Source organism: Sus scrofa, chromosome 6, assembly GCF_054392235.1.
Source record: "Sus scrofa isolate SSC_HxYL_T2T_F1_AM1 chromosome 6, Sscrofa_HxYL_maternal_Yorkshire_Landrace_v2.0, whole genome shotgun sequence".
Classification (NCBI taxonomy): Eukaryota; Metazoa; Chordata; class Mammalia; order Artiodactyla; family Suidae; genus Sus; species Sus scrofa.
Window position 1 is genome coordinate 152,233,451 of NC_139388.1, and position 13,677 is coordinate 152,247,127.

The 13,677-nt window shown below is 42.8% G+C and overlaps 1 protein-coding gene across 9 annotated transcripts in view; it reads right to left on the reverse strand.

Moving 5' to 3' along the window:
- CACHD1 (cache domain containing 1) overlaps positions 1-13,677 on the reverse strand; it is a 404,129-nt gene that overhangs the window by 42,575 nt on the left and 347,877 nt on the right. For all 9 annotated transcript variants that reach the window (XR_014808082.1, XM_084964826.1, XM_084964829.1 and 6 more), the window contains 4 exons: positions 11,371-11,520; positions 6,378-6,611; positions 902-1,051; positions 116-239 (listed from right to left, as the gene is read on the reverse strand). Coding sequence is in view for 8 of the 9 variants with exons in the window: in XM_084964826.1 (XP_084820952.1) it covers positions 116-239; positions 902-1,051; positions 6,378-6,611; positions 11,371-11,520 (658 nt within the window). In the remaining variant the exon portion in view is untranslated. The remainder of the gene's footprint in view (positions 1-115; positions 240-901; positions 1,052-6,377; positions 6,612-11,370; positions 11,521-13,677) is intronic.

A 13,677-nucleotide genomic window follows, 5' to 3' on the forward strand; every position in this document is an offset into this window, starting at 1 on the left:
CATTAAAACAATTTATATATGTATTTTATATCCTATTATAAACAGCCATATGTGACTCCAGTGGGTCCTATTCTCGGAGGAAAACGAACGGCTATGACCCTCCCCTTCTCCTTACCTTAGGATATTTTGCCGAACCAACTCAAATTTGGGGATGTTTTCATAATGAATGATGTCAGTATGAAGGGGGGGTTCTGAGAGTAAGTATGGTCTGGTAAGAGATGGGTGCATAAGTGTATACCCTGAAATAAGAAAACAAAGACACGTGCTGTGGGAAACATATTGGAGGAAGTACTGATGCTAACAAGGTGCCCTTCACAGGTCTCAAATGGGGGCTCCTTTGGGATCAAGGCCCAGCACTCAACTTCTCTGTCTGTAATACACCTGTCCATTTAAACTGACTTTGTTTTACGTGTCCCTGAAGTGTAGAAAGATGTCTTAAACGACCAAAACATCTGTCGAATAAAAAAAGAGAATATTTTGGAGGTACTTCTCATTTGCTTTCCATTTCGTAACATATTCTAGCCTATTACATGAAACGTAGGGCCAGCAAGTCTGAAGAAAACAGTATAGACAAGACCAAACCAAATCAAGCCAAACCAAAAAACCAAAAACCCCCAAGGATCACATTTTATGTGTTATTCAATCCTCAAGTCTAATTTCCTGAGGATACAAGTACCTATTACCTACCCCTCAACACAAAATTCAAAAGAAACAAATGTATCATTTTTAGTTTCATTCTGCCATCTCTGTGGTGTTCTATGACAAATGAGTAATCTTGGTGGCACATTTTTTCTACAAGTACTATCATTTCCCACTTTGCTAGGATCAGAATAGCTACAGATTATTTCTTCAGGATGTTAAAGAAATCATTCGTTCCTACAATTAAGTTTTAGCAGATTACCTTTGTCATCTATCAGAAAAGTATAGGAAGCCAGAGAGTCTTGGTAATACGTCACATCTTCAAGGATGTAGGCCAGGTTCACATCCACGCCAACAATTCCCAGAAGGAGGTTCCCAAAATAACAGGGCTTACTCACAGTCATTATCAAACCTATGGGTTAAAAACAAACAAAATTCATTCAGAATGGATAAGCCATGAGGTCCTAAGGTATAACACAGGGAATGGCCAAGCTCTTGGCACAGTCAATGATGGAAGATAATATAAGAAAAGGAATGTCAGGAGTTCCCGTCGTGGCGCAGTGGTTAACGAATCTGACTAGGAACCATGAGGTTGCGGGTTTGATCCCTGCCCTTGCTCAGTGGGTTAAGGATCTGGTGTTGCTGTGAGCTGTGGTGTAGGTGGCAGATGCGGCTCGGATCTGGCATTGCTGTGGCTCTGGCGTAGGCCAGTGGCTACAGCTCTGATGAGACCCCTAGCCTGGGAACCTCCATATGCCGTGGGAGCGGCCCAAGAAATGGCAAAAAAAAAAAAAGAAGAGAAAAGGAATGTATATATATTTGTATGACTGGATCACTTTGCTGTAAGTCAACCATAATTTAAAAAAAGATTCAAAAGATAGTGGAGAAGGCACTGAAGTTCTCGAGGGGACTGTGAGGGCCATCTCAATCCACTCTGAGCAAAGGTTTCCTGTGGATCCAGAAACTAAGCGCTGCCGTTGCAGACAGCACAGGTGACTCAGAGAGGAGGGAAAAGAGAGTCTTTTTTCCGGGGGGAGGGGTCAGATAGTTTAGTTCACTTACATGGAGATGATCTGTACATTTTCCACTATTTTTTTCACCTAAGAGGATATGTCATTTCAGATCACTGTCAAACATCAGCAGCACTTAGTGTGGCATTCTACTTCCTGAAGTGAGGAAGGTGCAGCTGAATTTGAAAGACCACTGGACAAGGAGGAATCTAAATATCTGGCTTCTAGCCCAGCTGTGTCCCTTATGTATCCACTCCTGTGACACTGGATATAACTTCTTCGAGCCTTGAATTTCACGTCTGTTTAAAGGACAGAGCACTAACTGCCCTCCTAATTTCGAGGGGTTATTTAATCAAAGAGATTACAGATAAAGGAAAGTTTATAAGGTGCTGTATTTTATTCATGTATCCTGCCAAAAAAGAGGACTTTGTTGAGAAAAAGATCTAGAACAGGACAGAACCTTATTATCTGACCACTTAGAACTCCGAGTAGCTAAAGGAGATTCTAAGGTTCCAAAGGAAAAGTACTTCTAATCACTGGGGCCAGCAGTTGGTAAACTTTTATACAAAGGATCAGAGAGTAAATATTTTAGGCTTTGTGAGCCATACAGTCTCTGTTGCATATACTTGTTTGTTTCTTTGTTTCAATAAAACTTGAAAAAATATAGAAACCATTCTTAGCTCAGACACTATACAAAAGCAACAGAAGAAGGGAAAGAAAAAGCAGGCGGAGGAGGAGGTACAGGAGACGGTGTGGCTAGTGATCAATGCACGTCCCTGAGCAGCAGGCCAGCTGAGCTCCCCGCTAGTTCTACTAATGAGTTGGTTAGGTTGTGCCACCCCTTTGAACATGTCTCCTCGTGTATCAGATGGGGCGCTGAGACAGCGATCTTTAGGATCTGAGCAATTCTACAGTCCCATGGCTCTACATAAAACTCAGAACAAAAAAAAATGGTTAGTTTCTCTCCATCATGCTCTTGTATTTTCCTGTGCTTGATGACACGTTCATGCCTTAGCCGCCTATGAGACATCTATTCTATCAACACCCAGGAAAGGGATTTAGATCATCTTAACTTCTACAGAGAGAATTGTGTCTAACGTTCATTCAAAGTTTTACTGAGTTGCTGGGATTGCAAAGGCCAATTAAATGTATCACTTGTGGAGTTCCCGCTGTGGCACAATGGGACTGACAGTGTCTCTTTAGTGCCAGGATTCGTTTGATTCCCTTGCCCAGCACAGTGTGTGATTAAGGACTGGGTGTTGCTGCAGGTATGGTGTAGGTGCAGCTTGGGCTTGGATTGGATCCCTAGCCTGGGAACTCCATATGCCTTGGGGCAGCAGCAAAAGAAAAAAAAAAAAAAATGTATCACTTGGTAGGAAGAAGTGGCTACAACACTGAAGAACCTTGTGAAAAGTTATGCCCAGTTGTAAGATAGTTTCTGGGGATGTAACATACAGTATGGGGACAAGGGTTGACCATACAGTATTGCATATTTGAAGGTTCTCAACACAAGAAAAAAAAAATGTAACTATGTGAGGTGATAGATATTAACTAAGCTTAGAGTGGTAACTATTTAGCAATATATGCATATATCAAATCATTATGTTGTAAACCTAAAACTAATGCTATGCTATATGTCAATTATATCTCAATAAGACAGGAAAAAAGAAAAGTTATGCAGTGGGTGTCTAGAATAATTTCAGAAGCATTCTTTAAGCAGTCAATGTGTAGAATTCTGGGAGTTTGGGGTTAGCAGATGCAACTATTTCATCTAGAATGGATGAGCAATGAGGTCCTGCTGTTTAGCATAGGGAATATATCCAATCACTTATGATAGAACATGACTGGAAGATAAAATGAGAAAAAGAATGTATATATATGTATGACTAGGTCGTCTTGCTGTATAGTAGAAATTGACAGAACATTGCAAAGCAACTATAAAGAAATGAGATACAGCAAAAAAAAAAAAAAAAAAAAAAAAGAAAAAAAAAAGAAAACATGTAGAATGCTACTAATTTTAAAGCCTTTAAAAATAATAGTTATTTAGGAAGGTTTTTTTTTTAAATTTTTATTATTTAAGAAAAATTTTTAAGGCCATAGCTGTGGCATATGGAAGTTCCAAGGCTAAGGGTCCAATTGGAGCTGCAGCTGTCAGCCTATACCATATCCACAGCAACTCGGGATCCGAGCCGTGTCTACAACCTGCACTGCAACTCATGGCAATGCCGGATCCCTAACCTACTGAACGAGGTCAAGGGATCGAACCTACATCTTCATGGATACTAGTTGGGTTCATTACCACTGAGCCACAAGGGAACTCCAAGAAGGTTTGAAAAATGCATTTTGGAGGAGGTTCTGGCTCAGGTACCCCCGGACAAAGGGGTTATAAGTGACGAGAGCAGCGCTGTGACAGCCACTAGAGAGGCAGGGGTCACAGTCTGTATGCCACATCTCCCTGGGCATTCGTCTAAGATTAAAGCCGTTTTCATAGAGCAGTAAAGTACCCCACAAATACTTGGAAACCACACGCTCACTTCAGGCTTCTACTCTCTAGATTTGCTGAGAAAAAGCCTGATAAAAGAAACACAGTCTTACTTTTCAATTATCAATCTGGACAGAAGACTCTTTATCCCATTGTGGCAACGTATGCTAAGCTCTTACTACATTTAATGAAATTCCCCAATGTCCTCCCTACTTTAACATAAAGCACAGAGACTAGACTTGCATTTAATTCAATTAATTTATTTACTGTTTCCCCTTTTTAAGTTTTTTTTTCCCCCAGCTGTGCCATGCAGCAGCTTGATGTGAGATCTCAGTTCCTAAACCCAGTGCTCAGCAGTGAAAGTACAAAGATCTAACCACTAGACTATCAGGGAACTCTCTAGACTTGCATTTTAAAAGAAATATATCAAGTAACTGACAGTTTAATCAGGGGGGGTTCTGAATTAGAGCCATATAAACATGAGTTTCCCTAGACTTAGTGTCCCCTTGTCATGGAGTTAGAGGAGGTGTCACCCAGTAATTCTAAGGACTGAAAATACAAAGCTGAAAATGATGCACTCCCTCTAGTAGGAGCGCAAAAGACCAGTAAACCCATCATTGCAACCCCTACATAGGATTCATAAAAAACAGGCCCTAAGGATTAAACTTTGGAAAGCATCAGCCAACAGGGAAATGAAGGCTTGCACATACGTTAATTTAAAGCATTCACAGTGGCTCTCTGGGTGGCGGAGTACATTTCAGAAAGGGCCCTACTCTACCTGGTGCCACTAACAGTAACAGAATTTGACGGCATAATCCTGTGCGCTTGTACAGGACACAGTTCCTACATGTCTCTGCTCCTTTCACACAGAATGATCATGATTCATTGGTCTGTCTTTCTCTTATCAGATCACAATGCTGGTGGAGGGTGAGATATGGGCCTAACCCATCAGGGCCTGACACAACGCTTGGCAGGCCCTCAGTCATGGTGGTGAAGGGCATACAAGGTCCCTCACATTTAAGACTTGACATTTCCTTCTAAAAGAAATGACCTTACCTAAAGGTGGGCGTTTCTATTCTATACATACCCGTGGGCCCTTCCAGAAAAAGGACTGAGAAAATATTGAAGTGCAGCAGTGGCCACCATATTTCTTCCTTGTAAGAAAGAACATGTTTAGCGAAAATTTCTAGAAAACACAGTCTCTATAAGGCTTGTTACTTTGATACATGAGTTTTCTCTGAATAGCTATTAGAGGAAGTTCCTAGTCAGTGGAACATAAAAACAAGATCTCGTGTGGTGAGGCTGTCTCCCCAGTGACTAGCTGTCTCTTCAATCTTCTCTATTAAGAAAGAAGCAAGGGAAGGATGTGGTGGAAAAGGATAAAGCGGGAAAGAGTATGAAGCGGGAAAGAAAAAAATTGCATTTTTACTGAGCACATACTATTGGCCAGGCGTTGTTCTAGATGCTTTACATATTGCAGGGCATTTAATTTTCACCACTGCTTTGAGGAAGAGAGTATTTTACCCACTTTAAAGAACAACAATTTAATCACATGAAGGTTAAGCGCTGTACCCAACTTCCTATGATGGGTAACTTGTGACATCAAGATAATGATGATCTAATAGTAATAATAACAAAAGTAAAATAATAAATACATAAATACAACAAGAACGGTACTTATTATTGAATGGTATGCCAGGCCCTAATAAACTAAAAGATTTATTACATGAAAGCTATCATTACATTTTTAATAGATAAGCCAATGTGAATTTACGAGATGAACTAAACTACCTAGGACAACAATTTAGGTGGCAGAGTGGGGTCTAAAGTCCTCTTGCTGTCAAGCCTGCATCTGTCGCCTTGCCTTTGAGTCTGAATCCCAAGCACTGCTGAGTTTTACTTACCGCTTGCTATGCAAAGCTACTCTTCTATTCCAAATTCACTAACTTTTAGCCATTGGGGAATCCTCACAAAGCTTCTCTGGTAGATGTACCCGTGATACTGACGGACCCTAGGTCAATGAGGAAGAAATGGGGCTGGGGATTTCTGCTCTTAGAATACGGTGCCATCGGACCAATGGCAGGGGCGCTGCAATGCATGCACCAGAGAAAGGGATGCCCACTCCCAAGCCTGCCCAGACCCCTAATGCTCACATGGTAGACACCGAACAGCATTTAAAAGTCCCCGTTTCCCTCAAATCCATTTCTCTTCCCTTTCCTTGAGTAGAAAGTGTTCTCCAAACTCACCGTCTCCCATCTCATCAGAGAAGGGGAGGCTAAAGACAGCCTCATCAATCATCCGGTTGGGAAGGTTGGTATAGAACCTGCCCACGGTGGTCTCCAGGTTACTCAGCTGGTTCAGCACCATCATGCTGCCCTTAATCACAGGCAAGGCTGTCCGGTCTATGACGCCGTACTTTCCGGAGTTCTGTTCAGCCAGATCTCTCAGAAAAGCCAGCTCTTTCAAACCAGTCACCCCATCTGAAATAGAAAGCCAAAGGAAGGCAGTGTAAAACACAAGAGGTGTAAATCCATTTAATAACCTTGCCATTTCGATCTAATAAGGGTCTGGATGAGGTCCTGCAATGCCAAACGGGTCACTGCAGAGACAACCCAGACTCCGGGACACAGATACCAGTGCCTGCCGAGGAACAAAGCCAGAGGCATGGTCTTTCCTCAGCCGGTCAAGAGGGCCAAGGAATTCTTCAAAAGACAGTGATAAAAAACGCATAAGTAAACAAAGTGCCCCATTCAGCAAGGCTAGTCTTCCCGCCAAGTTTAATGATAAAATTTAAATTACTTTTAGAATTTAATATTTGAAAGCAAAAGTAGTCATTAACAAGTCTGCATGTAATTTAAATTAGATGAAACTGTAAGAGTTTTAAAGGATAGAAGTTTACCATTTCATTTCTTACCTCTGCCTGTTAAACTCTTGCCAAAGTCTCATGCGATGAAATGAAAGAATTATGGATTGCATTTAGTGATGCCTCCAAACCCTCTTTCTTTAAGCTCATTTTAATTACAAATGTTTTCATGCTTTATATTGTTAGGATAATACCGGATTTGATTTACTTATATTCTTTATGTTTGAAGAATTTTAAAATCTTGGTAAAAGATTCGGGCATACTGGGATGTACTGTTCTACAACATCTGTAATCTATAGCACAAAAAATAAATTTAATAAACTTCTTAAAAATTTTTGATTTGCTATTGTTGGAATGCAGTCAAAAGGATCAGTAACTGATCCCATATGGGTACCACCGTAAACAAAATCAAATAATTTTGGTCACTACTGAGATTCTATCAAGGAGTTTTAAAAAAAGGTTTTGTCTCATGTTCTTGAACAGTTTCAGTCATTAAAAAATCTGGAGTTCGTGGTTCATCTACCTCATGCGATTTTATCATTTCTAAATAGGGAGTATAAGCCCTTGAACATGCATTTCTAAAATCATAGCAGGATGTAAAGGATATAATTTCTTTCTTAACACATGGTACTTGAATAATTTGGATTTTGCTCCACTTAGGCAACGCTACGGGAAAGTCAGAATCAGATTATTGTTGCCTTTGCCTGACACAGAATTGAGATGGGAGGGGAGAGGTATACTCCAGAGTAGCAGACAACACAAAAGAGGTGATTGATCGCTGATTCTACACCCTGGAGAAGCTCACAGGGGTGAATGATAAAAGGAGACAATTCAAGGGAATAAATACGTTTCCTTTCTTTGTCATGTACCCGTGGCTCTCGCAAGACGTACAAGAAAAGTAACAAACAGGAACACCTACTAGACACAGAAGCACCGTGTGGGATATCAAAGGCTGGGCATTTTATGTCACTGCAACATGAAATATTGTGCAGGGGTGGCAGTAGGGTCCGTAGCATGGCAGACTGGATTATTCTACCATCTACATGCTAATGCTAGCAACAATGTTCCCCAAAATCTTTTTCTGGGCTTCCCAGTTAAAGGTAGCCAGATGTGAAGTGTTGGAAGATTTGAGAGCTGGCCTGAGAGACGTTTAAGAGACAGGCACAGAGGGATCGGAACACTCCAGCTCTTTCCCCCCCTCTGATTTGGGTTTAGTTTCCTCGCCCGACTGCTGGTGTGCGTACCCAGGGTCACCCCAGGCTGCCCGAGATGCTTCACTGAGAATTCTCAGGGGTAGCAGCCACGAAGAGCCAAAACCTCTCACAGGCTTCTCCACCAGACCTCCTAGTGGGCTTCGATGGTCCCAGCCTCCAGACATCTCCACCAGCTCCGACTTGTTCACCCAGACCACAAAGCTGGTTCATAAACTGTGTGGCGTCAAGCCCTCGTTTTGCATCTTTACTCTTCCAGTTCTCCCCACCGTTGTGTACCCTCTCATTCTTTTTTCTTTTCTTCTTCTTCTCTTTTTTAAGCTGTACATGGAATTTCTTGGGCCAGGGGTCAAATCTGAGCGCAGTTGCAACTTACACCACAGCTGTGGCAACAGTGGATCCTTAACCCGCTGTGCCACAACGGGAACCCCTCTTTTTTTTAAACTGAAGTGTCGTTGATTTACAATATTGTGTTAATTGCAGGTGTACAGTGATTCTGTTTTGTATGTGTGCGTTCAGCTTATTTTCCTTTGTAGGTTATTATAGTAAATAGAGCTCCCCGTGTTATATGGTAAATCCTCGTTGCTTATCTGTTTTATGTATAGTGGTTTGAATCTGCTAATCCCATTATGTCTAATTCATCCCTTCCCATATGCTCTCATCCTTCTGGTTGCCAGTAAGTTTGTTTTCTATGTCTGTGAGTCTATTGCTATTTTGTATATAGTTTAACTTGTATTATTTTGTTTCTTTTTTTAGATTTCACATACAAGTGATGTAGTATTTGTCTTTCTCTGTCTGACTTGACTTCACTTAGTATGGTAATCTGTAGGTCCATCCATGCTGCTGCAAATGACACTATTTCATTTGTTTTTAAGGCTAATATTCCACTGTGTATAGACACCACATCTTCGCAAACCAATCATCTGTTGATGGGAACTTGGGTTTCCATGTCGTGGCTGTTGTAAATAGTGCTGCTATGGACACTGGGGTGCATGCATCTTTTCAAATCAGAGTTTTTCTCTTCTCTGGATATAAGCCTAGGAGTGGGATTGCTAGATCATGTGGTTGCTCTAGTTTTAGTTTTTTAAGGCACTGCCACACTGTTTTCCACAGTGGCTGCTGTACCAATTTACACTCCCACCAAGTGTACACCCTCTTATTCTGATAATACATTTCTTCCACCAAAATGTTCACAGGGGCTCTGCTTCCCTATTTGAACTGACAGAGTAAGTCAACCTTTGTGAATAATGTTCAGAGATACCTCTTAGGTGGGAAACTTGTAGTTAGGATGTGTATCTGGCTAGATTAAGGGGAGAAAGAGTAAAGATGAGAGTGGCTAGAGAGAAATAACCAGAAGTTTTAAAGAATTAAATTATCAGGGGCATAGCAGCTGCACAAGATACTCCAGTGGGAAGATTGAGGACCGGTGAAGAAAGGAGTGACAGCAAGAAAATGTCTTCACTCAGTGTCTGCCTGGGCAGACTTTTAAATCGAAAGGAAAAGATGTGAATTCTCCCTTTTATGTTTCCTTACTCCTGTACTATGACATTTATTTTATTACATTTTGCTTTCAAGGGCCACACCCATGGCATATGGAAGTTCCCAGGCTAGGGATTGAATTGGAGCTGTAGCCACCGGCCTTCGCCAAGTCACAGCAATGCCAGATCTGAGCTGCATCTGTGACCTTCACAGCAGCACATGGCTATGCTGGATCTTTAACCCACTGAGTGAGGCCAGATCAAACCCTCATCCTCATGGATACTAGTCGGATTTGTTTCCACTGCACCACAACAGGAACTCCCTGTACTACTGCATTTAATTCATTCGCCTTGGCTGTCTTCCTCACTGGCTTAAGGGCTTTTTGAAGACAGAGGTGTGTAATATAGCTCCAAAACCTCAGTGCACTATGTTGTATATGGTAGGTGCCCAAGAAACCCAACACATCTTGTATGTTTATTATCACCGCAACCCTAGCAGACTTTATTCTTTTCCTTTTACAGAAAACTGAGGTCCTCAAGAGATTAATGTGCCATAAACCACACGGCTAGCAAACAGAGACTGAAACTGAGAACCCCTAGATCCCAGTTCCTGGGTTCTTCCATGTGTGTGTGGTCCACAGAATGTCTGGAAAATCATCACGCTGGCCAGAACACACTGGACCCCATCTTAGTGAGTCCGAATGCAAATCTGTAGACAGTGCCTGGGAATCTGCATTTAAAAAAATCAGTGTCCAGGCTATCCTCATTCCATATGGGAACCAGTGTCCCTAAAGCCACCTGGTTCTGCGTGGAAATCAGGAAGTGGGGAGGGGAAATAAAAGACCACAGCTCAGAAGGGCTGCTGGATCAAGACACACTCTCTTAAAACAAGCGAATGGGGCCGCCCTGAAGACTGAGGATAGGCGTCCAGGGAAGACAAAGACAAAGAGCAGTGTGTGCATAGGTGAGGACACTCGATGCAGCCGAGAGGCTAGAAAATTGAGCTGTCATTAGACTGGACAGTTAAACTGTGCGAGGAAAAAATTCCCTCAACATTGCCAGTTTACTAAACCCTCGCACATACCACCTGATGTAACAGCAACAAAACCAACCTTAATGAGCACCTAGCAAGAGCCTGGTATCATCCTGGGTGTTTACTGTGCCTCAGGGTTAGTCTTCACAACAAGCCTGTCAAGTAGATAATTCTTATCTCCATGCCACTGCTAAGGAAGGGGAGCTGGAGAAAGTGGCCCAAGAGGCTCCAGGTGGTGCTTCTGCAGGGAAATATGATACTCACAGCCCTGGTTACACTGAAGAATCTAAGTCAGAGCTTCGGCTTCCTGCAGCTTAACCCAATGAGGTAAGTTAATAACCCCCACAGAGCATTAAATCCAAGAATACGAAGAAGGGGAAAAAACCGGCATTGTGCAGAATCCTGGGCAAGAGCACATAACTGGACAAGGTTTAGACACGAGGGGCGGGCTGGAGAGAGAGAGACGAAGAGACAGGAATATCCTAACATGCACGCTGGGTTCCCGAGTGAGGAAGAGAAAGACGGGCTTGGGACGGAAGTGACTTCTGATCCCCTTCATCAAAGCACATCATGAAGGCTCTTAAGGTTTTGAAAGCAGCATGCACTTGGAGAGACCGTTCATCCGAAAGAAAAGAATCTCGGCACACTACCTACCATTCATGAGGGCATAGGTGAGAATCATTACGGAGTTGTTTAGAAAGCTATTTTCTTCATTGATGACACGGAGAGTCGCCTTTTTATCTTCTTCGGAAGAGTCCTTTGATGTAATTCCGGCGGACAGGTAAATTATGACCATGTCTGTATCTAAACAAACACATACAAACGGAACATTACAAGGGAGTCCAGCTAAAGGCAGTAACTCCGTTTCCTTTCTAATTCCCCCGGACCTTTCTGTCTTGAGGACCTGGCCGACCCCACGTTCCTACCCCTTCCGTCATCTCCCTGCTTCTGCTTCTCTCCATCCCGACCGTGATGGGCCCTGAGGCCTCATTTACCCACTGTTGGGGAAGGAGCTATTGCTAATGAGTTTATCAGATCAAAGAAGGCGAATTTCTTCAGGCATCCATGGTTGTGGAAATGTACCACCCAAACAGACACCTCTCCTGCCTTCTGAAACAGAGGCTTTGGAACCTGATTGACTCAAGACTCAGTGATTCGGGGTCTTCACCAGGAAGATACATTTGGGGGCAGGGGGCTAGATTTTAAAAAGGTGGTTCTTGCAGGGACTCCTGAGACTTGCAAGGTTATCTGTCTCTACATTCAGGGGCTCCAAAAACTCCTTTGTTTTTAAAACCCGTCGATGTGAGAGAGCAGTAAAAACATGGACATTGGAGCTAAGTTGCCTGTGTCCTGGTTGCTTTCAAGCAGTGTCTGCGTCCCTTTAGGCAGGTTTCTTAACTTTTCTATACCTAAATTTCCTTATTGACAACACAGTGGGGATAATGACAGTGTTTGCTTCCCAGGGGTGGTGTGAGGACTGTTTACAAGAGTGACGCAGAAGGGTGATGGTAAATAGAAGATAAAAGAGAAAAGAAAGACATGTCAACACAAACACACAACGAAAACCCTGGCACTGGCCTGAAGTGGCATCTACGACTCAAGAGTAAAATGATTCTCCGACTAGGGCTAATGGGCAGAGTAATTGAGAAGTCATTTTAGCGCCGTGTGAAACAACTTTCAAGTGGATTTACTCAAAAATAAATGTGGTGCATTTCCTACCATGAGAGATGTAAAGGCTAGATGCCAGTGGTAACGGACGGAAGGAAGAGAGCTGAACCTTGAAGGGAGCTGGCCTTTCTAATCTGAGATTCTCTGACTCAGTATCTATTTTTAAGACATCCTATATAGAAGTTTACCTTCTGCTTGAGAAATCATGATTGATGCGGTTTGTGCTTAGTTCTTCAGTTTCTTACTGCTGTCACTTATCTGAGGTTGTTTTAGAGTTCCTATGTGGTAGCAAACCCCCATGTTGGTCCCCCGATGAGCCCACTTCATGATATTCTCTTGTGTGGGCTCCCTTCGAGTCTGGGCTGGATTTAACAATTTACCTTTTATGAACAGAATACAGCAGAGGTCATGGGATGTCAAGAGATGGATTAGGTTACAGAAAGATGGTGGCTTCCACCTGTGTGCCATCTCTTGGGCAAGCCAGAGGACATGTTGTGAGCTATACTACAGAGAGGCAAGGAATTGAGGCCCTCAGGAAAGACTGTGCCAGCAACCATGGGAATGAACTTGGAAGTGAGCTTGACAGTTACTTTGGCCAACAGTTTGACTGCAACCTCGTGAACGATCTTTAACCAAAGGCACCGAAGTATGCTTTGCCTAGATTCTTGGCCTACAGACCTTGAGATAATGTTCACTGTCTTAAACCATTGAGTGTTAGGTAATCTGCTACCCAGAATAGATAATGAATATAGTCCTCCCCCCTTATTATTATTAATTTTTTTTTTTTTTTTTTAAAGGGCTGCGCCTGTAGCATATGGAGGTTCCCAGGCTAGGGACTGAATATGAGCTGTACCACAGCCCCAGCCACTTGGTATCTGAGCTGTCTTTGACCTACACGACACAGTTCATGGCAATGCTGGATCCTTAACCCACTGAGTAAGGACAGGGATTGAACCTAAATCCTCATGGATACTAGTTGGGTTTGTAAACCGCTGAGGCACAACAGGAACAGACCCCCCGCCCCTTTTAAATGGCTGTGCTCTGCACTTGTGGCATGGGGGGAAGTCCTGGACCAGGGACTGAACTTGACCTGCAGCTGTGACCTATGCCACAGCTGTGGCAATGCTGGATCCCTGCACCAGGCTGGGGATCAAACCCACACCTCTGTAGCAGCCTGAGCTGCTGCAGTGGGATTCTTTAACCACTGTGCCACAGAGGGAACTCCAAATATAGTTACTCTTTAAATAATTATCCTAACAACTGATGAGGCTACAATGACTGAATTTGCTTCCA